Source organism: Pteropus medius, unplaced genomic scaffold (genome assembly GCF_902729225.1).
Source record: "Pteropus medius unplaced genomic scaffold, Ma_sr-lr_union100, whole genome shotgun sequence".
Lineage (NCBI taxonomy): Eukaryota > Metazoa > Chordata > Mammalia > Chiroptera > Pteropodidae > Pteropus > Pteropus medius.
In genome coordinates this window covers 26842875-26868410 of record NW_024342471.1, presented here as the reverse complement: position 1 = coordinate 26868410, position 25536 = coordinate 26842875, and the positions used below count along the sequence as shown (strand labels likewise).

Below are 25536 nucleotides of genomic sequence, written 5' to 3'. Positions count from 1 at the left end.
CGCAAGCGCGTTCTGGTGCGGGTGGAGAGGGCCACCGTGTTCAGCAAGGAGCAGGAGAACGTGCTGGAGCTGGCGGATGCCTACTACCTGGGGGGCGTGCCGTCGGACCAGCTGCCCCTGAGGTGAGCATGCGCAGAGCGGGCGGGGAGGGGCAGGCTTCTCCCTAGGCCCCTCCCTCGCTCCCCAGTGCCAGTCTCCCCACACACGCTTGTCCCGCAGCCTGCGGCGGCTTTTCCCCTCCGGAGGCTCAGTGCGTGGCTGCGTCAAGGGCATCAAAGCTCTGGGCAAATATGTGGATCTCAAACGGCTGAACACCACGGGCATCAGCGCAGGCTGCACGGCCGACTTGCTGGTGAGCCCCGACCCTCCCTGCCTGGCCAGCAGCGCTCCCTCTGGCGGCTGGGGCCCTCACAGTCGCTCTCCCCGTAGGTGGGACGGACCATGACCTTCCATGGCCACGGCTTCCTGCTCCTGGAGCTTTCCGACGTCCCGCCTCTTGGTGGCAACATCTACTCCGGCTTTGGCTTTCGCAGCACCCAGGACAGCGGTCTGCTCTACCGCCGGTCATCACCGGTGTGTCGCCCTGCCCTTCCCCTGGGGGCCCCTCTCTCCCTGTGTCTGACCTTTGTCCAGCCCTCCCAAGGCTGACTACCTACCTGCTCCCCCACCTCCTGCAGCAGCAGGGGGGGCTCAGGGGGCTGGAGAGAGTGAGTCTGACCCGGCCACTGTCCCCAGGATGGGCCATGCGAGGTGTTCCTGCAGCAGGGCCACGTGACACTCCGGTTTGTGAGGACCGAGGTGAAATCTCTGAAGAGCTTGGCTGACGGTGCTCCCCATTACGTCACTTTCTACAGCAATGCCACAGGGTGAGCCGGGGGCAGGGGCCGTGGGGCAGCCTGCTGCGGGCAGGCAGGCAGGGCCGGCGGGACACTGCTGTCCCCACAGGGTATGGCTGTACGTGGACGACCAGTTCCAGCACATGAAGGCCCATCAGGGGCCACGGCCCCGGCCCCAGCCGCAGCCCGAGACGCTCCTCCTGGGGGGCTTGCCGGAGCCCGACACCCTGCGTAACCTCAGCGGTTGCATCAGCAACGTCTTCGTGCAGCGGTGAGCGGTGTGGGTGTGGGGGCGGGGGCGGCGCTGCCCGACTCGCCCACCGCCTGCAGCTGCTGACGCCCTCCACAGGCTCCTGGGGCCGCAGCGTGTGCTGGACCTAATGCAGGACGTGGGCAGCGTCAACGTGAGCTCAGGCTGCGCCCTGGTGCCCGGCACCCAGATGCCAGCGCAGGTTCCACGAGGACTGCGAGCCGCTGCGGCTCGGAAGGTGGGCACCGGGAGGGCGGTGCGCCGACGGGGCTGGGGCGGGCACAAGGCAGCCTGAGCATCCCCGCATCCCCATCTGACCCGCAGGCCTCCCGGCACAGCCGGCAGTCCACCCAGGACCCTGCCTGCACACTGCCCAGGCCCCTCAGGACCATCCGAGATGCCTACCAGTTTGGGGGACCCGTGTCCAGTTTCTTGGAGTTTGCAGGCCTCCCGGCACCCCCAGGGGACGGGTAAGGCCGGGCCAGCGGGGTGGGTGCGGGTGGCCGCCCACGCTGACCCCTGTCCTCGGCTTCCAGGTCCCGCCTCTCGATGCTTGTCCGGCCTCGCACCCCCCGAGGACTCCTGCTCCTTGCCGTCCCCCTCACGGCCGACAGCCCCTCCCTGGCTCTCTTCTTGAGTCACCGACACATTGTCGTTCAGACAGAAGGCCCTGGGCCCCAGCTCCGTGTTCAGAGCCACCAGCGTTTACGGGCTGGCCAGTGGCACGAGGTAAGGGGCTGAGGACGGACATGGGCGGGGCCCTAGGAGCCTCCGTGACACATCTTTCCCGCCCCCAGGTGGCCGTGCGGTGGGGGAAGACTCAGATCCAGCTGCAGTTGGACGGGGTCCAGGCCCTGGGCCAGGGCGAGCCCGGTCCGCATCACCGAGGGGCGGAGGGCCCCCGGCCCCACACTCTCTTCGTAGGGGGCCTTCCCATCAGCAGCCACAGGCCCAAGCTCCCGGTGAGAACCCCTCAGCCCAGCTTCCCTACCCTGCCCCAGCCCAGCCAATGCAGTCCTGGGCCCTGACCCTGCCTTCTCCCCCACAGGTGGCCGTCAGCAGCTCCTGGTTCAGCGGCTGTGTGAAGGGGCTGGAGCTGGACGGGCAGCCCCTGAGGGCCCCTACCCGAGTGGTGGGCGTCACACCCTGCTTGTCGGGCCCAGTGGAGAGGGGCCTGTTCTTCACAGGCAGCGGGGGAGCCATCACCATAGGTCTGCTTGCCGGGCTGTGGGAGCGGGGAGCAGTACCCATGCAGGGAGGGGCCTGGGTCTTGGGTCCTCGTCCGCTCACAGCCCCTCCCCGCAGACACCCTGGGGGCCACTCTGCCTAATGTCAGCCTAGAGCTGGAGGTGCGGCCCCAGACGGCCACCGGCCTCATCTTCCACTTGGGCTGGCTCCATGCGCCCCCCTACCTGCGGCTGCAGATGCTGGAGAAGCAGGTAAGCAGGTGGGGGCTGATCACAGGGCAGGGCTGGGATTGGCAGGGCCCTCCTGATATCCACTCCCCACCCGCCACGTCACGCCAGGTCCTGCTGTGGGCAGACGACGGTGCGGGCAAGTTCTCCACACTGGTAACTCTCTCCAAGGCGCTATGCGACGGTCGGTGGCACCAGCTGGCAGGTGAGCCGGGCCCCCTCTGCGTGGTCGGATATTCCTGGCAGTGCCATCCACCCCTGCTCCTGTAGAGTGCCTAAGAGGGACGTGGGCCGGGGGGCAGCTTTGGACCCTCGGGCAGGGGACCTCTGGCCAAGCAATGGGGCCAAGAGCCCCAGGCACTGATGAGAGGGCCTGCCCAGCCCGGTCACCAGAGCCTGTGTCCCACAGTGACCAAGAGCGGGAACGTCCTCCGACTAGAGGTGGACTCACAGAGCAGCCAGACCGTGGGGCCCATGCCGGTGATCTCAGCCTACACCCTGGTGCCTTTGCACCTCGGGGGCCTGCCTGGTGAGTGCGGCCTCAGCCTGGTGGGGAGGGCTACCCCTCAGGGACTGGGAACTGGGGTCACCCTGCTCTCATCCTACTCTCCTGTGGTGGGGGGACCAGCTAGAAGCTGGCCTCTGCTCCAGCCCATCTCCCTTCTTCTTCCCCTGCACCCCCAGAACCCACGGACACACAGCCTGGGCGCCCCACCCCGACGCACCCTTGGTCCCCAGTCTACCTTGGCTGCATGAGGAGTCTGGTGGTGAACTGGTCCCCCGTCACTTTGCCCCCCTCCGCGGGCATGCAGGGCGCAGTGGGAGCGAGCGGCTGTCCAGCTACGTAGCATGGCTGCCCCTCTGGGCCCCCAGACCCAGAGCCCCAGCCCCTCACACAACTCGCTGACACCATCACCCTCGGCCAGTCTCATAGGGGAAGTGTGTGTATATTTATCTTGACTTTAGATTCTACAGGTGGTCTTATTTCTGGAAATGGTTTGTCGTGTCTGACTTTCTAAATGAAAGGGTAAAATACTATAAAATGGGTTTTTTATACTTTTCATCCCTTTCACCAATTTTTAATATTTTGAGAAATCTATAAATCACTGGTTCTTAAAAACAAAAATTAAAGAGAAACTTGTTTAACTGAGTGTGGCCTTTAAACCGAAAGACAAGGGGCTGGGGTTGGCGCGACTCCTGGGCACAGGAAAACCAGAGTTTGCAGATTAAAGAAAAGACGTTTATTAGGTTGCAACAGAGGAAAGAGGGTGTGTGACGGGCGCGTCCATCACACAGCCAAGGACCCCGCCCCCGGGAAAGACGGCAAATAACTTAATCCAGGCTCATGTCCTCCTCTTCGTCCTTCTTGTCCTTCCCGTCACCCTCCTTCGGCTCCGCTCTGGCACTGTTCTGCATCGCTTTGGCAAATGCCTCCACATCTACAACGCATTAGAAACCGTGAGGCCCCGGCTGGGTCTGCTGACCCGAGGCCATGGGGACAGCCGGCCGCGTGCTCTGCAAACGGGGAGGTTGGTTCCTTCAACTACCGGACGAAAGCAGCGCCCAGCGGCAGGCGGAGCAGCATGTACTCACCACCCTTGTTGGCGGCCTCCACGGCCTCCGCAGGCAGACCGAACTGGCACATGAGGGGGCCCAGCTGCCCCGAGGCCAAGGCCGCACTGAACATGCCCAGGGCCTGCAAGGGAGACCAGTCGCCTGAGCGAGCGCAGGGGCCGGAGGGGCAATCACCTGGGCAGGGCCTGGAGGCGACGGGGCGCCATGCTCAAGGCGAGCAGAGCACACCCCTCCCCTGAGCGCACGGCAGGGGCGCTGGGTCCCGCTGTCTACCTGTTGGAACTGGGGGGAGGTCAGCGTGTTCTGGATCTCGTCTGCGGTCTGTGGCAGCGACTCCCCAGAGGGTAGGTAAGGCAACAGGCGCTCCTGGACGTCCGCGTTGGCAAGGATAGGCGCCATGATCTCGGGCGTCAGAACGCTAGCCAGGTCAACTAGGGCACAAGCACAGCCATCAGCGGCTTGAGGCCGGACACGCACTCGGGAGAGCAACAGGCTAAGCTGTGATCTGCTGGGGGTAGCGTGGGGGGCGGGGGGGCGCAGCACAACCCAGGGACCTGCTCCGCCACACCTCGTACAGCCCGTGGGCAAGCGGGCAGGGGCGCAGGCACCTTCCCCCCCAGCCTGGAGCCGAGGAGCACGCATTACCTTGCTGGCCGCCTCCGGGCCCGGCTGGCACGTTCATAGTGGCCAGAATGCTCTGCAGGTCACTCAGCTGGATGGGCTGGGTTGGGCTGGCTGCCGTGCTGGTTCCGTTACCTGGACTCGGCGCAGGGCTCGGGCTGGTCGCCGAGGCAGCTGCTGGAGCAGAAGGGGCTGGGGTGGCGCGGGCGGAAGAGGCAGTGGAGGACGGGGTGACCGCTGCCGACTGGCTCCGGGAGCTGGGAAAAGCAGGGGATGCTGGAGCGACCACAAGCCTACGAGGCGCCCGTAACGTGTCGGCTCTGCCCGGCACCCCTCCCCCTGCAGAGGCAACAGCTGGTGGCACCCAGGTGTGCACGGGGGCAGCGTGCGAGGCTCACCTGGATGAAGAGCTGCTCGCCGGAGGCCCTCCGCTCCCCAGCAAGCTGGCCAGGCCCGGCCCGGTCAGGGCCCCCAGCCCGCCTACAGCAGCAAGGAGACACGAAATCAGACGTCAGAGGGGAGCCCGCCTCCTCTGCCAAAGGAGACAAACGCCCTGCACTAAAGCTGGGGACAACCAGAGGGGTGTGGTGACTGCCATGGGCCGGGGGGAGGGGCTGAGGGCACACAACTGCTCAGGTCGTAGTGCTCCAGAGGCCGACTCCGTCAGGTCAGACGGCTTCTGTTCAGTCTCTTACGCTGGGGTTAAGGCGGCAGCAGCGCAAATCAGGAGCAAACGAGCGAGCGCTCCCCAGCCGTCCAAGATGCGCGCCCGCCGACCCCACCGACCGAGGGAAAGCGGGGCCCAGGCAGGAGTCTGGAGCTCCTGTCCTCAGGCCCCCTCCTCGGCCAGCTGTGCCCCCTTGAAGCAGACAGCTGGGTCTCCACTGGGGCCCTTGGGAGGTGGCGCAGGGGGTACTGTGACACCACTCAGAGCCAGCTACCGGCTGACAGGAAACAGACCAAAGGCCAGAGCACAGCCCTGGGCTGCGGCCAAGGGCCCCGGGCTGCGGCCAAGGGCCCCGGGCTGCACACGTTACCCAGTCCTCCGAGGCCGGCGGGTCCGATGAGCTGCATGAGCTGGCTGTGGCTCATGTTCCCCAGCAGGCTCTGCAGGCCACCCTCGCCTGCAAGAAAGAAGGTGCTCAGCGCTGACCGCTGGCCTGCACCCGCCCGCCACGGGGCTCCGGCCCTGCCTGGCGCGTGACGGTGGGAGTGGAACCGTCCGGGAACCAGGAAGAGGGCGGGCCTGCGCCATCGGGATCCGCGCCATCCACACGCTCGGCCCACGCCGTGCACCGGGGAGGTGAGCATTACCGCCCAGCGCCGAGAGCTCATGGCCGCCGCTCCCACTGGCCCCCAGCGCGCCGGGCATCGGCGGGTTGTTCAGGTACTCGTTGACTTTCCGGCAGTGCTCCTCGTCCTGGTCCGTCTTGGGCTCCTGCGGACGGGACACAACACCAGCCACAGCTGAGTGACCCACTCACCACTGCCCTGGCTCACGGATGAGGAACCTGAGGCTCAGAAAGCTGAGGTCACCGGTCCCTGGTCACACGGCGCCCAGGAGAGGACGCGGCTGAGGTCACCGGTCCCTGGTCACANGGAGGACCAAGCCGTGCCCCGGCGGCGGGCAGACCGGGCCCCGTCCGGGCTGCGAAGGAACTGTTATCGGCGCCCCACTGCGCCCACGCATGTCCCTGATGTCCACGGCCGCTCTCACGGTCCTTCGGCACAATGAGCAGCTGTAGCACAAGCCGTGTGGCCCACCAAGAAGAAAGCCTTCCTGCCAGGCTCTGGGAAGTGCTGGGGTAGGGCGGCCGGGAGGGAACGTGGTGGCATCTGCCAGAACTGCAAATGCACGTATATGCCAACGCACGAACAAATCCACTTCCAGATTTCAACGGACAGATGACACCCATCAAGTCACCTTAGCACGACACTGTCCATCACAGAAAGGAATGGAAACAAGTCAGTGGCCGCCGGGTGGAAAGAGAAACGGAGGCACCCCCACCTTGCTGGGGTGCTGCCTGCAGCTGTGGTGCAAGGGAGCCCTGGTGCCCAGACCACGCAGTCACCCCTGCTTCAGCCCTGGGTTCCCCAAGACCCCGGAGAGGCACTGGGAGACGAGCAAGCCAGAGGCCGATGCCCGTCGACGCACCAGACAGGCCAGGCTAGAGATCACTCGCTTGTCTGCCAGGAAACTCCTCACCGTGAAGGGGCGCCCAGCCCAGCTGCAGTGTTCGCGCTCGAAGGCCGCCCACACGCCCACCCCCAGGTGAGGCTCTGGGATGCTGTGGCTGCCTGACAGACAAGCCCGGTCAGCACTGCTTGCCGGTGAGAGCCGAGCCCACCGCCCCCAAGCACGTTTCTAACCTAACTCCATGCCGGCGAGAAAGGAACCACACACACAAAATCTACATACCTGCATCCAGAAAAAGAGGCGTTTGGACCCTGCCTTGAACTTGAGCACGTAGACTCTGCCGCTGGGGCACTGCGGCACGCGCTTGAACTCACAGTCATCGGGGAAGATGATCAAATCCTGCAGACAGCCACCAAAGAGGAAGAATCAGCTTGGCGCTCGCACACGCCACTAAGACCCAGAGCCTCCCCGAAAAACACGCTAGATCCCGTGCCCAAACGTGTGGGGTAGGAGGAGAGGGCCCAGGACACACGAGCAGTCAACAAGGCCCCCGCAAGCAGGGTACCGGCAGGGCAGGTAAACCAGGGTCGGGGCACCCACAAGGGGCGTGGGGGCCGGGAGCAGGGCTTAGTGCGGAACAGGGGAGGTGGACTTTTGACTCCTGAAAAACTTTTTAATAAAACTATTTTGGGAACAACACTAGAAGAATTAAAAAGTCACCTCTGACCTGCTCTCAAACCTAAAAAAGGACTAAGGACACTAAATAAAATGACCTTAGAGCACAATTCCAAAGTGACAAAGGTCAGGCCTTTCGCACGCCTTCTCCAATTCTAGGCACCTCACCTTCGAGGGACAGGAGAAACCCAGAACACGGTAGAGACTAGGAAGGGCCACGAGCAAAGCACACAGCTCCCGAGGGCAGCAGGCCAGCGACCCCCGAGCCCACCAACGCTCCCCCAAGTGTGAGGCCACTGCCGCAGGCCCAGAGTGCGGCCTGGGCGGCTCCCGTCCTTCTGTTCTGAGGACCGAGGGCAGGGCGGGGGTCCCCAGGAGGGGGTGCGGGCCGAGACACTCACGTCCTCCACGTTGCCAGACGTCCTGTCTTTCCAGCAGAAGTGAATGAGAGAGTCGTCCGTCTGCTGGACGTACACCAGCCCTTTCCTCTTATCTGGGGTGACGGTAGTTCCTTTTAACGACATTTTTCCTGCCCGAAACTCCACTAAATACTTGTTGGAAGACCCACGGGAGCCTGGCACCAGGCTTGGAAACAGAGCGCCTGAAGTCGTCATCCTGCAAGGGGGACCAGCATGCAGACCTGGTCACTGTCACAGAAGCCCTAACTCTACTCAAATGTCGCACTGGCAGCAGAGCGAAAGGCCCTCTCTGAGCCTCCAGGCGACCACGCTGGGCGCAGGCGACCCAACACCTGCTTCGAGGCAACCCCGCCGGGGCCACAGAGGCTGGCGGTGCCTGTGCCAGCAGGGCAGGTGCGCAGGGTGACAGGGCAGCTGCTTCTCAGGTTTCCCGGAGAACGACAGTAACCCCCGCATCCAAGCCCACCGCCGCCGGCGCGGGGGACCCGCCTCCGCACCGCCTTCCCGCCCGTAAACTGCTGTTGGGTCTGGGGCCCCGAAGGGTGTAAACACTTGGCTGGGCGGGGACACCGGTCACACATCAGACAGGAGACCAGACCCTGGCCTAACACCGAACTTCTTTTGGACACAGGCCCGTTAAAGGGCAACGCGCCCCCCACTAAACAAAAGCTGAGCCCCTCGGGGAAACGTGGCGAGCCTCCCAGCAAGGCCGTCCGCGCGGGGCGAAGGGCCCGCCGCCAACCCGGGGACCTCACGGCCCGGCGCCCTGGCTTCGCGCGGGGCGGAAGCCGAGGCGGCTCGGGCAAGGTGGCGGCCAGAGTCCGACGGCCCCCGAGAGCCCCCAGCCCCGCGCCGGGCCCCGGAAGCCCTCGCCCCGCGCACGACCCCCGCCCCCGCGAGCGCCGGCCCCGGCTCCCAGGCCCCTAGGTCCCTCGGCCCCCGGGCCCCTCAGCCCCACGACCCGGGCCTCCGCGGACCGGGCGCCCAGCCTGGGGGCCGCCGACGCCGCAGGCCCCGCCACCGGCGCCCCCCGCACCTGGCCCGATGCGAGTCTCCGCGGAGAGCTGCCGTCCGCGCTCGCTCTTCCTCTTCGGCGCCTGCCGGGCCCAGCCGGAAGCCCCCGCCGGCCCCGCCCCGCCCGCCGCTGTCGCCGCCGATTGGGTCCCGTCAGGCGCGGGGCTGACCCGGGCCCGCGGGCCATTGGTGACGGCCGCCGTCCATCAACCCTCCCTGGCCCGCCCCCACGCCGGAGGCTGTCTTCCGGCGGAAGCGCGGGCGGCGGCGCGCAGGCCAGAGCGGCCCCTATTGTTGCTGTGTCATAGGGGTGCGGCGGCGGCCCCTGGCGGCGGCGCCGGGAACGGCGGGGCGGGCTGGGTCGCGCGGTGGGCGTTAGACCCCGCGACGGCGCCGGCGGGCAGGGAAACCCGCGGGGCGCGAGGCGGCGTCTCAGGTCCCGAGACGTAGGGGAAACAGTCACGGGGTCAGGGGAAGGGGTATCTGGGCTGGTTTCGCGTCCCTCCGGGATACTCGGTGCGTGGACCGCGGCGGCCGCAGGACCAGCGGGGCCTCGTGGAGGCGCGTGCGGCGCACAATGCGGGGCTTGGGCAGTGGTCCCGCTCGGGGTCCCCCAGCCCCGCCTGACAACAATGCTGACGTGGCAGCCCCGTCTCCCGGCCTCCCGGTCGGTGCGTGGACGTCCCCGAGGCTGATGTGCGGGGCCGCGACAGCGAGGGCAGCTGTCCTCCCCTGGGGCCGGCTGCAGGCGCCCAGGAGGGGACGAGGACGCGCTCCCACTCCCTTCTCTGTGCCTGCGCTGACCTCAGCGCCCCTCGGAGCCTGGCGCCCTGTGTCCCCCCAACCCCGAGCTGGCTACTGCCCTCTCGAAGGCAAGGCCACCTTGAGTCCTGCGTCCACCGCGTGCCGCCCCAGGACTCGCTATCTGCGTACCTACACGTAAAATGCGTTTTTAGCCTTTTTATTAAAAGCATAAAAGTAGAAAGTATTTTTTATTCCTCTTGTTTCTAAGACGTCATTCATGCTGAGCCCCGCGGCCTTGCTCTTCCGCTCCGGTACCCGCCGTGGCGTGATCCAAAGCCTCACAAATACTTGTTGTTGAAAATATAGCTATTTTTCACTTAAAATGTCATTTATGCTACTGATGGGTTTGTTAATTTTTAATTAAATATTTTCAAGTTTCACTTTACCCTCTAACATGGGAAATTATGATAGATAAAACCTGGATAAAATCCACATACACCGAAGCTTTGTGGGCTGGGGGTCCTGGATCATTCCTGAGCCCTGCGGTGAGTCGTCACGTGGTCACCACAGCCTGGCCAATGACACTGCCCTGCTCTGTGAAACCAGAAACAATGGGAAAACCCAGTAGGCTTCCCTGTGGGGGGCCGGCAGGCAAGTGTCACTTGTTTAAAGACATGAAAAGTTAGAAAGTTGCCACCAGAGGCCATGGGAAACCAACTTTACAGAACCGAGGTCAGCGCTTCCCTTCCAGCGACCTCAGAGGGGCTCGTGATGGAGAATGTCCTCTCCTCAAGCCGGGGCGCCTGTGTCCTAGGATGGCTCAAAAAAAAAAATAAAGCTTTATACGCTTGCAGGACATTCCACGAAACGTCTAATGGGGAAACAAGCTCCAAGGACACAGGCGTCATGGCCACCAGCACCCCGCTCCCACCCACGGGCTGTGTGACTGAGCCCGCTGGCCACCCGCCCCAGCAGAACGCGCACCCCGCAGCCGTTCCCCAGCCTGGCCGCCCGCAGGTGAAAGGCAGGCCGTGCAGATGGCGGGCGTCCTCAGGCGCTGGGACAGTCCCCCAAAGAGGGCGTGGCATGCACAGTGCAGGCACCGTCACTCAGGAGGGAAATGCAGGTTAGATGGCCGCACGGGAGACAGCCTGACGAGACCCAGGGCGGGGCACGGCCGCTCCAGCCAGTGTTTTGGCAGGTGGTTTCTGCTGTTTTGTTGTCTTTTTCTTTCTTTAATAATAGTTCCTTTTTCAGAGCGATTTCAGGTTCAGACAGAAGCCGAGCAGTAAGTTTTAGGAGTTTTTCATATAGCCTAGATATTAGCCCTTTATCAGGTACACGATTTGCAATATTTTCTTCCATTCTGTGGCGTGTCTTTTTACTCTAATCATAGTGTCTGATATAAAACTTAATTTTCATAAGTCTAATTTGTCTTTTTTTTTTTTTTTGCCTGTACTTTTGGTGTTATTTCCAAGAAGTCACTGCCAAGTCCAGTGTCGTGAAGTTTGCGCCCTGTGTTTTCTTCTAAGAGTCTTACAGTTTTAGGTCTCGCGTTTAGGTCTTTGATCCGCTTTGAGTTAGTCTTCGTATCCGGTGTGAGGTCAGGGTCAGCTTCATTCTTCTGCACGTGGACACCCAATGCTCCCAGCACCATTTGTTGAAAAGACAGCTCTGGCACCTGGCCGTGTGACCACACGGGCTGACGTGGCAGCGGTTACCAGGTGGATGAATTCGTCCACTGCGGACAATGGGGAGCTTCGCCTCACGTCGGGCGCGAACTCTGCTTCCCCGACTTTCCTGCTGTGAAACCTTAGGCAAGGCCACCGTCTTGCTCTCCCCTCCGTCCCCCTCAGGCCTGGGTGGCGGTCGTGGGGTTTAGGTGCCCAGACACTAGGCCCGGGCTCTGGCATGGCGGAGGCTCTGTGGCCCCATGTGGCCCCATCATCGGATGTGGCGGCCCACATCTGTGTACTGGAGTACCCTGACAGTGTTCGAACCCCGGGGACCACCCGTCCCTCTGCCTGGGGCCACCACGGCTGTCGGGCGACTGTCTCCACCCAGCTCATCCCCCTGGAAAGCGCCCAGCTGCCAGGCACCCGGGACAGAGGTCAGACGGCAGGGACCCTCGAGTCTGTTAAACTAACGCTGTGTTCTGGGCATTTCGTCACTTCCAGCAATGGGCTTTGATCTCCCAGAGGAAGATGGTCAATCAGAGCTCCCGGACCCCTTGTCTGTAAGTACCCCTGACACCTACCCCCGAGATGTCACAAGTACCCCCAGTGCCTTCCCCAGAGACGTCACAAGTATCCACGATGCCTCCCCCCGAGATGTGACCAGTATTTCCAGTGCCTTCCCCGCTGTGAGCAGCCGTGTTCTGGAAGAGTCCGTTTGCTGGGCCAACACCAAAGAACACATGGTCCAAACCCCGGCTCGGCCACAGCCGACCCGCAGCCTTTCCGAGACGCCAGGTGCAAACTGCTCGGCACAAAAATGTGGACGACAAGCATTTTTAAAGAATCTTTATTCAGAGCTGGGGCTTAACGTTTGTCTCCACAGACTGGTACCAGTCCTCAAAAACACGCCACACGTGGCTGGGCTGTTAGGTGCTGTTTCCACAGGTGGGCGCTGACAGTTGTCACGTATGGTGACGTGAGCCCGTCACGGATGTGCTTTCTTGCCTGACGTATCTGTGTACAGTAGGGTGAACAGTGGTGGGGACCAGCCATACGCACGCCCAGCGGTGGAGGGAGGACCCACGTCCACGTGTCGTCACCCTCTGCACAGAACACGTGACCCAGGACAGAGAAGCAGTGTGTCCAGTGAAGGACTGATGGCCACTAAGCTCACTCCAGCGACTTGGAAAGGCTGCGTCCACTGTGCACGCCCCTCACCACGCACGCAGGAGACAGGGGTCCCGGCCAGGCTCACGCGGACTATGCCTGGCCGCAGGCTCTCACCGGGGGCCCGGCCTGCGCACCCCGCTCGGGACGAGGAACGGCCTTCGGAAGACGTTTGCAAGTCTGAACGCTGACACGGGAGCAGCCGAGACTAGGAAGAGCCTGTCCCCACTCGGCCCCGCCCCGGGCCCCCGGTCCACGCGGGGCCCGCCGCCCTCCACGGCTGAGCCCAGGGCCGCTGGCACGTCCACTCTTCGGAGCTCGTTCTCACTCTCGGCTGTCTTCCTGTCACGGTCCCTCGTGTGCACGTGGCCCTCAGAGATCCCCACCCGCTGGGAGCACTCGTCCTAAAGAGTGGAGTCCTGAGGGAGGCTTCCTGCGGGGCTGCGACGGCTGTGGCTCACGGGGGCCTCCTGGTGGCGTGGGTCTTATCCTGTTCCAACTCCCCGACCTTGTGGTCCGACAAGGCCGCAGTGGGCAGGCGGCACGTCCCAGTGGACAGCTCCGGGCCCGTCAGGACGCGTGGGCCGGGCCACCCGAGGTCGCAGGGCTGCTCTGGGCCCCTCCGGGGTGGCCCGGCCCCTGGCAGGCGTCTCCCAGCACCGGTCGTGTGTCTGGCCGATTTTCAGGCTGACCCTCCACCAAGCACCAGCAGCACGAGCTTTGGGGACAGTCTGAGAGAGTGGCCAGGACAATCGTGACACTGCTCAGGGGAGCCCTTCCTGGGCCACTTCCATCCTGTGTGTGTGGGGGGGCGTGACGCAGCCTCACACGGCACTTTGCCGCTGCGGGCGTGTGCCTACGGGGAAGCCCCGGGAAGCCCACCCCGATGTAGACTAGCAGGATTCGGAGGCTGCGTTTGCTGCAGCCCAGAGCGACAAATGCTGTGACTCTCAAGAGGGACCGACGCCTGCTTCTCTGTGACCTTCTCGTGAGTGGGGTCATGCCCGGGCAAGAAGCCCACGGTGCTGGTGACGCCCCGACCCTTGACCTCGCCGGGAGGGTGGCACGGCTCCTGGGGCAGACCCGCACCAGCCCCCCGACCCACACACGTCGCCCGTCCCTGACACGGGCGCTTAAATCCAGTCAGCACCAGTGTCCCCACCAGCACCAGTGTCCCCACCACGTCAATCCTCATTTTCCATGAAACACACTCCGAGACGTCGGCTGTTTGCGGCCGGCTCTCCGGCGACTCAGAGACGTGGCACCGGATGGACAGGCACGCAGCGGAGCCCCGGCCCTAAGGAGCGGCCCAAACGAGGTTCTGGGCACATGCCAAGGCCACAGTCACACGGTGGCCCACGAGAAGGCTGTCCCTTTCCCCGCGGGCCGAACGCGTTGCAGACACGGCCCGCGGCCCCGGCATCCTGCGTCTCCTTCGACTCCCCGGCTGGGCACCGTGGGACCCGGGCCTGACCTCAGGGGAGGACGTAGATGCGCAGACCCTGTCACTGGTCACTGGAGGCAGCGACAGAGGGGTGACCCATCGGACGTGACAAACTGCCCTGCCGTCCTCGCGTCTTGGAGCCGGGCCTCCAACGTGGCCTAGTGGCGCATGGGTGGCCACGGAACGCAGCCTCGGCCAGGCACGCAGGCCGCCTGTCTGGCCCGGGCCCCCCAGAAGCCCCGCTCCGAGCGTCAGGGCGGCTGCGACCCCATGGCCTCCACAGCTGCAGAGTCGAGCCGTCAGAGCACGTCTGCACTTTTAAATCTTTTAGTTACAAATGTGATTCTGAAGCCTGGCCACACAGCGAGGACACCCTCTCGCTGGGAATCCACACAACTGCACGTGCGTGTGCTTGCGTGTGCACATGCCGGTGCATGCGTGTGCCCGTGTGCCCGTGTGCCAGTGTTGCCTGTGCCCCGGTGAGCCCATGCGTGTGTGTACACGTGTGCATGGTGGTGCCTGTGTCGCGTGCACGTGCGCTTAGCCTGCGAGCCTGTGCGCAGCATTGCGTCTGGTGCACAGAGCGGTCCCAGAATCCAGAGCGTGGATGTTCCCACAGCAGGGAAACGGTCACCTGATCGGGATGGACGCCTACGTGGACGCGCGCCTGCTTTGTTAGCCGGCTGCCGTGTGCCCGTCAGCAGACCCGGCCCTGCACGCCTGTCCTTTAAACATGCACGCTAGACAACAGAGACACACAGGCACTGTGGCACAGGCTCATCGTTTTAAGAAATGACTCACTCTGTGACATGGGCTGGGCCCTGGGGGTTGGGAGTGGACGTGGCCAGAACCAGGGCTCCCTTCAGGGTTGGGGCAGGCCAGGGGCTTCCGGTCAGCAATCCCAGTGCTCCCGGCCGCCCTGGGTTGTCATGGTGATGCTCCCTTCTGGACGGCATACATCTGGTGATTGATGCACACCTTGCTCTTCGGCAAATTCTATTGGAGTAGTTTTAACTTAAATATTTTAAAAGTAATCTTTACATTATTGGAGACTGATAAAAATACAGAATCTGACAACTATTCATTTCATTCAGTCTGAGACTTTGAAAAGCTTCGCTTACGTGTCACCATAATTTAAAAAGCAATCCGTGGCCCGCAGAAAGCTCTTTGCAGAGTTATTTTCCAGATCCATCCTTTCCTGTTATTGGTCCAGATTTAACGCACTTTCGGAAACCCCTGACACCCCATCCGAGGAGGCGTGCGGCCCCTTCCTGTCGCGCGTCCTTTGGTTCTAAGTGGTATGCAGAGGCTGCGGTCGGCCGAAGCAGCCCCGGCTAATTGTTGTCGCACAGAAGCACATGACGAGCCCCCTTCTCAGGCCTGGCTGCAGGCGTGGCGGCCCCGAGGCGGCTCTATGAAGAGACCACAGCAGTGGCCGGTGTTTGGCAGCCGGAGTCCATTAGGATTGAGTCCTTGGCCGGGGTGCTTGGTCGGACGGAGCCCAGCCTTGAGGGTCCGGGCCCCGGGGCCACGCCAGGCCTCAGTAGATGTCCGGGCAGCCTGAGAAATCCCGCTCGAAGTAGCCCCCTGCGTACAGCCAGTCGGGGGTCCCGGTGTGCGGGTTCCTGCCCTGGCGAAACCACCTGCAACACAGAGGAGGCTCAGGGACCGGCCGAGGAGGGACGGGCCGTGGAGGGACGGGCCGTGGAGGGACGGGCCGTGGAGGGACGGGCCGTGGTCCTGGACAACGTCCCTCTGGCAGGCCCACGTGGCTCCAACGTGCATTTTAAGTGCAGCGCAGGGCCTCCCTCCACTTCGGACGCTCTCCCCTACAAACGTCCCGATGTCACTTCCCGACAAAACCTCAAGGGTTTCACAGAAGACGCCTGGGCCATCACGAGGGTGACAGGACCTTAAGCCACCCCGAGCCTCTCAAGGTGGGACCGTCATAGTGCCCCTCCCTCCCCTCGAGCAGGCCAGGTCTGTGTGTCAGCAGGAGAGCAGGGAGACACCATGGGCGGTGCACGCGTGTGCCGGAGGTCATGGTGGCCCCCGTGAGAGGAGGTCATGGTGGCCCCCGACCCGTCGGAGAAGCCAATTCAGTCACTGCCACCGGCTCCCAACCAGCACCCAGTGCCTGCGGCCTCAGCATGCGGTCAGAGGAGCATCTGCTTCAGAACATTGGGACAACAAAGGGGCCCTCCCCACTGCCCCGGGGGGCGCGGGGCCCCCGTGTCCCCTCGCGCACGGGCCTCACCTGGTCTGCCACTCGGCCCCCTCCCTGGCGCGCTCCCTCCGGGCCTCCCTCTGCTTCTCCTCCAGCCGCTCCTTCTCCTGGCTGGCCAGGTCTAGGGCGGGCACACAATGCTGGGTAAGGGGCCGGGGCGGACGGCGAGGCCCCTAGTCCCTCTCTGCTGGGAACCACGCAAGGGGGACTGCTGGAAAGCCAAGCCCGTCACCAGAGCTCGGGCCTGTCCGCAGCAGCCCTCAGCGTGCGTCATCCACAGGAGCCGTGCCCCCCGCGAAGCTGGCCGCGTCCCCAGACCTGCAGGGTCGGCCGCTGCACCCCCCGCCCCGCAGCACCGCCTGTCGGCACCGTCCACGGCAGCTCCCTGCTACGACACCACGGGAACGCGCCCGCAGCAGCCCGGCGCCACCGGACTGTTGCTGACCTGACCCAGGGCAGTGCGTGAGTGAGGCGGGCTGGCCACCACGGCGACACCTCCCCGCGCCCCACACGGCAGCGCCTCCCCACGGCGGCTGACCGGCGACACGTGCAGCAGTGGCCCCACGAGTCGGCCACGGGGACATCTAACGAGCAACGCGCCCCGCTGACCCCGACAGAAGCCTCGGGACATGGCTGTCCCATTCACGCCGCGGGGAGCGTGACGTCACTGCGTCTACAGAAGGGCTGGCCTGCGACGCCCTAGACAGTCCCACAAGCCCTCGGCACAGACGGGGCGCTCCGTGCTCGGGGGCAGGCGGTTGGCGGGCCCGCCCCTGCTGTCCCCGGGGCCCGGTGCGCACCCATGTTGCCGTCCTCCATGCCGCGGATGTCGGGGCGCAGGCGGCAGTCAGTAGGAGCCAGGATCTTCTCCATGCCCGTCTGCAGCTCGTTGAGGCTGACGGTGAAGCTGGTGAAGTTATACATCTGCGGAGCGGGCACAGGGACCCATCAGCACCGCGGTGGGCTCTCCAGCACGCGCACCCTGCCCGGGCCCATCCGGGGACGCCCTCCCTGGGCACTCCCGCCAGACACCAGGACAAGGGCTCTGCCCGGCCTGAGACCCACCTGCCCGGGCCTGCACCCTCTCGTTGACCGCCCCCACGCACAGCTGTCTCCCCAGCGTCCCTGGGGCTAACTGAAGATGTGGTACACGTCCAGGAGGCCATGTCTCCTAGCTGTTCCCCCGTCCCCACCCTCATGGTCCATCTCCACAGGTGGCCAGAGAGGCCTGCCTGGTCCCCCCAGGGAGGGGTGGAGTGGGCGCCATCCCTACACCCCCATGGCCCTACCCACCACCCCTGCCAGCACCCGCAGGCCCTGCACCTCCTCACGCACACAAGGTCACAGGTGTGACCTGCCCTGCCGTGGCTCCGCCCCAGTGACCAGGCCCCGCCAGCACCCGGCAGGCAGGGGGCCTGTCAGCACTCACAGAGCCAGAGGGCAGAGGACGGAGCCACGTTAACAGGGACCCCCTGCGACACACAACCTCGTCCCAACACGCGGCGCCGTGCCACTCTGCTGGGGTCACGGTGCTGCACAGGGTCACGCCGAGGAGGTGAGCGAGAGGTTGATCTGCAAGCTCCGCTCTGTTCAAACTACGCGGTGACACAGCAGAGAATTTATAACACGCTCTCTGAGTGTGCCGTGTAGAAACACCATCAGTTTACGATCGATAGCAAAGTGAAGTGTAACTTATGATGGGTCCGTATTCGCATGATGTTATGTTTATCATATAGACAATCTTCTGCAGCATACATCATCATTTGCAATATAAATTCATTACATGTCATACAGATTGTAAGTTTAATTTTCTAAAATAAATATCAAAATGCCTTTAAGCATCTAAATTGACACGTCAGCAGAGCACTCTCCCCTTTCCGGTCTGGAGACCCCTTTCGTAAGGTGCAGGTGGTGTGACCTCAGAAGGCACACGTGTGTCCCGGGGCCACCTCTACCTGGGGCAGCCCCAGCAGCTGTGACACTACACGTGCACAGACACACGTGCCGGCCACATACCAACACGTCACCATGGTCCCCGTGGGCAGCACTGCTCATGCTGCCGGAAGGCCGGGCCGCGATTGAGGCTGGGTGTCACTCTGGGGGGGACAGAAGCCCTCGGAAGTTCATGCCTGACCAGGTGACGGCGGGACAGTGGATGAGGGGCCGGGCACGGGGGGCAGCCGTGGGGAGCACTGACCTGGGCGGAGTTGGGGGGCCGGGCGTTGACCCTCCAGAGCAGCTGGCTGCCGGGGATGACCTGCACGGTCTCCTGGACCTCGGGCTCGGCGTCGGCCACGTCGCTGTCAGCTCTCTCGGCACTGCTGTCCTGAAACGCACGGCAGCCATGTGGGCGCAGACGCGGGCCCGGACCCCCTTCCGGACAAGCTGCCAGCCCCGAGCGGGACGCCCTCCAACGCAGGACAGGCCACCGTGCCCGGCCTGTGGCCTGTCTGTCCTGCATCTCAGGCAGCAGCCTGGCTCCGGCTTCCGCAGTGGTGACTCTGCTGGGCTCCCGTGCCGGGCCCCACAGACAGGGCACAAGGCAGCAGCCGATGGCCCAGATGACATGGGCCTGAGGCTGACGGCAGCCAGAGGGCAACGCTACCTAACACAGCATGTCCGTCCCCGGCACAGGGGACTCTAACGGAGCACTCGGGGACACAGGGCCTCCGCGCGTGTGGCCCGCGGCCACGGAGGGTCTGTGTTTGCGACCGCTTGGCCACACTGCCGGACGAGACGCCCCCGAGGCCACATCTCAGATGCAGCAGCTGCACCTACTTCCAAATTGAGGAAGGGGGCCTGGAGGAGGAGGAGCGTGGTCACCCACGCAGCGTGAGGCCGCGGCACCGACACGCGACAAACACAGCCGGGGCCTCCCTGCAGGCTGCGGTCACGCGGTCGGCACCAGAGCTGGAGAAGGACGAGCCCCTCGCTGGGCCGCCCAGGACGGCAGGGCCATGCCGAGCGGGCTGGGCACGCCGGGGCTGCCCCGTGCCCACCTGGAACCACACCGCTTCTCAGCACGGGCGTTGCTGGGGGTGTCGGACAGCGCCCGGGACAGCACGATAAAAACACGCACGCCTCGGGTCCGGCTCGTTATCCGGAAAAATGTGACCTCTCGTGAACCAGCACTTCCAGGGTCCGCTCGGGAGCGGTCTTGGGGTCTCGGGGGTTCCCACTGCAGGAGACGCGGCCCAGTCACAACTCGCCGGCTGCCGGCTGCACTTCCTGCCTCTCAGAACGGACGACGCAGACGCGACACTCGCTAGCTGTTCTATCAGGTCTAAGCCAGCGCGGTGCGGGGGACGGGAGGCTGAAGGAGTCTCCGGAACACAGGGTTTCTAGGAGGAAGTGGAGGCGCCCCGACAGCCAGGCTTGGGGGACAGACGCTGTGACACAGGACACCCTATGCCCGGCAGTCAGCACAGGAGCCTCTGCAGTCGGAATGCAGACCGACGCCACTGCCAGCCCAGCACCCCGGACGGGCGGCCGCACGGATAGGCACGGTCCCTGCGTCCGCCTGCCCCAGGCCCTGAAGGCACACCGCACCCACGCGAGGGGACACGGGGCCGCTTCCCCGGCCGGACACGAGCACGCGGAGCAGCGCCTTACCGGCTGTGACTGTCTCGGGAGCTCACCCCTCCGTTCCTGCTTCCTGAAGGACTCGTATGCCACCGGGTCGATGCCCCACAGGCCCTCTGTCCACTTCCCGTAGATGATGGACAGCTTCCTCCTGCTGCATCGAGGGTCAGAACCAAGGTCACAGCGGGTACACACCAGGGACCGAACGCACCACCCCTCAGTTCTGACTGTGGAACGCGCTCCGTCCTGGCTTGTCGTGCTGTAAACCTTAGGGCATCTCTGGACATAAACGCAAGGAAGGAAATTCGCATCGTGGGGTCTCTACTCGTGCCCTTGAGACAAACCAGTCACCCTCCTCACATACCAAAGCGTTAGAGAAAATGAAGGCCACAGCCCGCAGGCGGGGGACAGGGCTGTGCGGACAGGAAGGGCAGAGGCACGTCCCCACATTCTAACGTAAAACCCCGCGTGCCCGTGGGGTGTTCACACACACGTGGCCCGTCCCCTAGAAGGGCACACGGGCCTTCTCGTGTCAGCCGACGTCACGGGCTCTCCCCTCACGCCCGCGGACAGGACGCCCGTCGGCGCCCGCCTGCTCTCCTCGTCGGCCAACCAGAACTCCGAGACCTTCCGGACTGGCCAAGCTCCCTGCAGGTTCTGAGGCAGCGAGGCCACAGTGTCAGAATTTTTCTTTCTGTTTGCGTCTTCCTAGGGGGAGGGCACACAGCTGGCCGCACACTCCTGGGGACGCCCTGGGCACACACAGCGTCTCAGAGGCTCACCCTGGAAGGCCGGCGGTGGGAACTGGCGGGGAAGCACAGCCAGTCCTCACTCAGGAGAGACAGCTTGGCGGACCCGCTCTGTCTCCAAGAGGCCTCATGCTAGGGAAGAGCTCCCTCAAATTTGGGGTGGAAAACAGCGAATGAGAAGAGGGTCCGTACGTGCTCCCTGAGGGCGGGCAGGCAGGCGTGGCCTCGAGGGCACTGCCTACGCTGACCGCGGTCTCTCCGGGGCAACTCAACCAGGGAGAGGCTGCTCACGACTGGGACTGCGGTCCTGTAAGGTGGCTCCGAGCCCTAACTCGGTCAGCGGGCCACGTGGGCAGCCTGAGGTGCCCAGGCGCTCTCCAGGCTGGTTCTGGAGCCCGACGCAGGGGGCGGAGCGGAAGCGCCTGCTGCTTTATGTTGGGAACTCGCTTCTAATTGATAATGTACAGATTTTAGGGGCTGGAAGGAGTCTCGTGTCCCTATGTGAGGACGCTACTGGCCATCAGCCTGTCCAGCCCTAACTTACGGGCTGGAATGAACGGGTCACACGAGCACGATGCTCGTAGCTGAGCTGTGCTGACAACACGTGAGGGACACGGTGGGTGCAGGACACGCGGCCACGCTCAGGTCCAGGGTTTCTGAAAGCCCGCGGCGTGACCGCTGCAGTGCTGGAGACAGACAGACCCTGGCCTTTCCCCCGGGAGAGCGTGCGACGGGCCCCAGGCGCCCTGAAGACATGTCCTGTTTCTACTTTATGCTCAATAACAAGTGTTTTTCAAAACTAAAGCGAGGCATAAAAGGAGCTGTGACTCTGTGCGCTGTGCACAGACGACGCTGGTGAAGCTTCTGCACGCGGGTCCGGGGGGCAGCGGGACCCGCCCCGTCCGCGGACCTACTTCTTGTCCTGGATGTGGCCCTCCACTCTGTGCAGCTCCTTCCCAAACAGCCCGCACGGCTTGAAGTGAAGCACGCACTTATCTCCAGTTCTGTGGGAAAGAGAAACACGGGACTGGATTGTGGGAGAGACGTCCAGGAAAGGCCTGTGGGGCCGGGGGAGAGACGGAGGCGGAGACAGAGCACGGTGTGCGGGCTGCGGCGGCACCGCAGGGTGACATCAGGGCGTGACATCGGGGAGTGACTGCCCACAGGCAGGGGGACTTTCCAGGGTGATGGAAATGGTTGCACAATTCAGTAAATTTAGTACAAACCGCTTAAAGGCCCGCTTTAAATGGGTGGATTTTATGATAAGTAAGTAATATCTCAATAAGGCTGTGAACTTTCAGGAGCGGGAAGGACAGACTGGACAGCAGACAGTGATTGATGGTCACCATATTTTCACCTGGGAATCCACACCATTCTTTACTGTCGTTTAAAGCTTCAAAATAAGTTGACAATTGTGACTAAAACCAAATACCAATACAGAACACGAATGGTGACCCAAAGCGGACCAGATCCGGTTGTGCCAGCGCGAGGCCGGGGGCTGCCCGTCTGGAAGCTGGGGCAGGGGGCACGAGGGACCTGCCCCCCCCAGGGCTGCACTCGGAGTGGAGGGAGAACACGTCCCGGGGTTCGAAGCCAGCACTTGTGCACGGCCCTCGGTTGTCTCTGCTGCCCAGTCTGTCACGTGACGGTCGGGCACCTTTACCTGTGGTTTAAAATCTCCACCGTCCCGTACTGCTCTATCCACAGCTTCCCGATGATCACGTTGTGCACGCAGCAGGTGGGGTTGGTCCAGGTGTATGCCTCGCTGTGTCTGTCACGGGGGCCAGAAAACGAGCCGTCAGAGCCAGCGAGACGGATACTGTGACCCAGGCGCAGCGGGCCGGAGCTGCTCCGTGACGGCCTGAGGGCTGCGGAGGACGGCGTGGCTCCTCATTCAGCGTGCGCTTGAAATTTAGTTTTTTCCTTCGTAGCATCGGCAAAGCTTTCTAGTTGAACGTCAAGGCCAGTTCACGAGCGTGAGGGTGACAGGGCAGGAGGGTGCGTCCGGTGAAGCTGGACAGAGGGCCGCCTGGGCAGACACGCAGCGGGGCCAAGGGCCGGCGGATGGCAGGACACTGTGGGTGTCTGCGGCTCGGGACGACCCGCACCTCCTGCCACTGCCGGGTGTGAGCCAAACGCACCCGTCCACGCGGCATGCAGCTTTCCAGCCCCAGGAAAGCAAAGGCCTCCGGGACAGGCATGCCTCCCAGAGGTGACCTTGCCCGCACCAGGACGCAGGGCAGGACTGCAGGGAGACTGTCCCCCAGTCCTCGTGGACCCCTGACCACGAGGCTGGGCCGCTGTCTCCCACGCCAGCCGGCCTCACGCCTCAGATCCGCTGCGAGGGACGCCGCCTCTGCTTCGCGGTGTCTGACCGACGCAGAAGGGGCAGCGCTGAGCCGGGCGGGGTGACTGGAGGACGGCCCCTCCGCGTCCCTCACCCGCGGGGTGCAGACCCTCTCATACTCGGCCAGGGTCAGTCTGCGTGACCGACAGCACACGCGTGGGGGAGGGGTACGGCTGGGTCACGTCTGAGATCACGTCACCAAAAACAATGTGGCTCCCCCTTGGTGGCTTCTCCCCTGGCATCCCCAGTTCTGAAGGGGGCCAGTGCCACTCTAGTGGGGGCTCCTCTAGGGACGCGGCCGGCCCCACCCTGCCTGCCGCCTGCTGGGGCTCGAGCTGGCCCCCAACGAGGAAGCCTCCCGCGTGGGGACGGGACGGGGACAGGATGGGGACAGGATGGGGGCAGGGCCGGCGGCGCTCACCGGAGCAGCTCCAGCGTGATGGTGCCACGGGGCTCGGCCTCCACGCTCTTGCCCCAGAAGCGCAGCTTGGGGTAGATGGAGCCGTGGAACAGGAAGTCCTGCTGCAGGCCCTCGGAGTGGAAGGCGCTGACGGGTGGGTGGTGGCTGACCTGCTCGCATATGAATCGGAACCCCAAGTCTTCCCTGGGTACAAAGCCGAGAGGGAGGGCCGCGTGAGCGACTGCGAACCGGCAACGCTCAGCCCCGCAGCCCGGCGGGCACGAGCGCGTGACAGGGGCCCGGGGTCTGGGAGAGGCGCTGGGGACCGGGAGCCATGCCACGCTGCCGGCCACACACGCTCTGGTGGTACGCGTGCTAACAGACGGCGCACACACACGCACACGCCACCTCCACGGGACCCCCCGAGCACGTGCCAAGAGAGCCTGCAAGCGTCTCCCAGAGCCCGTGACTTAGAGACCCCCAATACTGGCCTGTCACCTGAGTCTCAAGGGACACCACTGCCCAGTAACCAAGACTGATGCCTTTCCAGCCTTTCTGAAGGGGGTTCCTTCCGAGCCTCCTGAGGCTCCTGGGGGCTCTGCGATAGGATGTTTGACGCCCTAGGGTATTTCTGGCCAGGAAATAGGATCTTTAGTATACTCTCTTTTTCAACAAAAATGTCATTTTTCAATTGTTCCAGAACTATGAATACACCTACGGTGTAGTCATTAAAAATTATAAAAGCTGAACCACATAATTGCCAACTTAAGTGGAATCTGAACTTCCAATCATTACGGAGGAAGGAAAGTTAAAAAATTAGATTTTAAAAGGTTGCCTACCAAGGTATGTAATTTACAAAATGAATGCTTGTCTAAGGAAAGAAAGTGTTATTTTTGGCTCACAGGAGCGACCTGGGAGGCCACAGAGCCACAGGCGAACGCGCCCCAAACAGGAAGCTGCGCAGGTCCTGTGCGTGTAGCGTGCCGGACGCCGGCCCCGGGTGACCGGAGGGCACGTGGCAACTGAGTGTGCCGGGCTCGGAAAGAGCTTCAGCTTCCCACCTGTGTGCGGACTCTGTGTCCAGCCCCGGATGGGACGAGCCGCCAGGCGTGTCGCCCTGCTCTGGGACGGCCACCACCTCTCACCACACTGCTCACTCCCATGCCTGGGGCTTTGTCATGCTACGCTTTGGTTTTTCTGTTCAAGATATTTTAATTATGCTTTTTAATAAGCTAAAATGCTAACAATTCTCTAACAGCTCGGCAAGGTCGGCCTCTTGACGCTGGCACCGGGCACGAGAACGGGAGGAGGAAAGCTGCACAGGAGAGACGCCCCGGAGGGGCACGTGCAGCTCAACCAAGACAGGGGCCCTCACAGTGACTCAGGGCGAATCCCCCCACCCGGGCCTCCGTCTCCTGCTTCTGCACTGAAGAGGCAGGGCTGTCTCCTACTGTCCCATTGGCTGTGACGCCGCCTGCTGACCCCTCTGTCACTCACGCGGAAGCCGCGCGGCAGCACGCCCCATGCAATCTCCAAAGTCGCCCAGCGTTCTCCAAGGTCACAGGAGTCCAAGACCAGCCACCCTCCGGCCCGGCGCCAGCCAGCAGCTAAGCCGCGCCAAGAGCTGAGCCGGCACGGCGTTCCCGCCGGCGGGGGCTGGGGCGGCAGCGCAACAGGGCCAAGCCCCAGGCGGCCGGGCCCTGGGCTCCCACGAGCCGCCGGCACCGCGCCACTGTGCATGCACAGGCCTGCGTCCCCAAAGGCACGGTTCCGCCCCAGAGGATCTGACGCCGGAGCTGCCACGCTCCCGCACGCGCCTGCCACCCCACGCGCCCGAGGAGTGTGTAAGCACACCAACATTCCAGACGCCACCCCGGTCGCCCCGACACATGTCAACTAAGGTCAAGCGCCGGGGTCAGACACGTCAAGAAAACGACCCTCCTTGGAACCCGAGATGCCCCTGACCACAGGACACACCGTTATCGTACTTTATCAAAGAGAGAAAAACTGGTGCAAATCGAATTGCGACCGGCAGGAGCGCAAAACGGGAACCTGTGTCTGGGCATCAGCGAAGGGCCGCGACTGGCGGAGAGCTGTCAGCATCGGGGGGGCGAACGTGGCCTCACGGTACACGGAAAGGCTACAGACGAACAACGTCGCATTATGTAAACGCGCCCACACGCACACGTGCACATGCACACACACGCACATGCGCACACACACGCACGCACGCGCGCACACACACGTACATGCACGCG

The 25536-nt window shown here is 63.7% G+C and overlaps 3 protein-coding genes and 1 long non-coding RNA gene across 12 annotated transcripts in view; 2 read left to right on the top strand and 2 right to left on the bottom strand.

The window, feature by feature from the left end:
* Positions 1-3557, top strand: part of LAMA5 (laminin subunit alpha 5) — a 46128-nt gene extending 42571 nt beyond the window's left edge. Inside the window, exons 64-77 of the mRNA XM_039863738.1 lie at positions 7-122; positions 220-352; positions 430-573; positions 736-866; positions 946-1107; positions 1186-1324; positions 1411-1556; positions 1623-1815; positions 1884-2048; positions 2135-2297; positions 2392-2525; positions 2613-2706; positions 2911-3030; positions 3186-3557. Coding sequence (XP_039719672.1) covers positions 7-122; positions 220-352; positions 430-573; positions 736-866; positions 946-1107; positions 1186-1324; positions 1411-1556; positions 1623-1815; positions 1884-2048; positions 2135-2297; positions 2392-2525; positions 2613-2706; positions 2911-3030; positions 3186-3349 — 2004 coding nt within the window. The 3' untranslated portion in view covers positions 3350-3557. The remainder of the gene's footprint in view (positions 1-6; positions 123-219; positions 353-429; positions 574-735; positions 867-945; positions 1108-1185; positions 1325-1410; positions 1557-1622; positions 1816-1883; positions 2049-2134; positions 2298-2391; positions 2526-2612; positions 2707-2910; positions 3031-3185) is intronic.
* A 162-nt stretch (positions 3558-3719) lies between these two features.
* Positions 3720-9081, bottom strand: ADRM1 (ADRM1 26S proteasome ubiquitin receptor). 2 transcript variants are annotated; one of them, XM_039864754.1, is made up of 10 exons: positions 8965-9080; positions 7911-8124; positions 7117-7233; positions 6012-6135; positions 5735-5821; positions 5096-5177; positions 4722-4954; positions 4350-4507; positions 4095-4197; positions 3720-3940 (listed from the first exon to the last, which is right to left on the bottom strand). In XM_039864754.1, exons 2-10 carry the CDS (start codon positions 8121-8123, stop codon positions 3834-3836), a joined length of 1224 nt encoding a protein of 407 aa, XP_039720688.1. In that variant the 5' UTR covers position 8124; positions 8965-9080; the 3' UTR covers positions 3720-3833. The 2 variants fall into 2 exon arrangements, with proteins under 2 accessions (XP_039720688.1, XP_039720689.1); XM_039864755.1 differs by lacking the exon at positions 4095-4197 and having other exon boundaries at positions 8965-9081.
* A 185-nt stretch (positions 9082-9266) lies between these two features.
* LOC120603910 (uncharacterized) lies at positions 9267-15053 on the top strand. Of its 8 annotated transcripts, none has more exons than XR_005653218.1 (4): positions 9267-9609; positions 10541-10812; positions 11165-11922; positions 12057-15053. It is a non-coding gene; the product is annotated as an uncharacterized LOC120603910 (long non-coding RNA). The 8 variants fall into 8 exon arrangements; XR_005653216.1 differs by having other exon boundaries at positions 9267-9613; positions 11168-11922; XR_005653215.1 differs by having other exon boundaries at positions 9267-9613.
* OSBPL2 (oxysterol binding protein like 2) overlaps positions 14736-25536 on the bottom strand; it is a 36909-nt gene continuing 26108 nt past the window's right edge. The window contains exons 4-11 of the mRNA XM_039864756.1: positions 23300-23482; positions 22195-22302; positions 21446-21535; positions 19813-19936; positions 18398-18526; positions 17001-17124; positions 16231-16321; positions 14736-15616 (exon numbers count right to left, since the gene is read on the bottom strand). Coding sequence (XP_039720690.1) covers positions 15514-15616; positions 16231-16321; positions 17001-17124; positions 18398-18526; positions 19813-19936; positions 21446-21535; positions 22195-22302; positions 23300-23482 — 952 coding nt within the window. The 3' untranslated portion in view covers positions 14736-15513. The remainder of the gene's footprint in view (positions 15617-16230; positions 16322-17000; positions 17125-18397; positions 18527-19812; positions 19937-21445; positions 21536-22194; positions 22303-23299; positions 23483-25536) is intronic.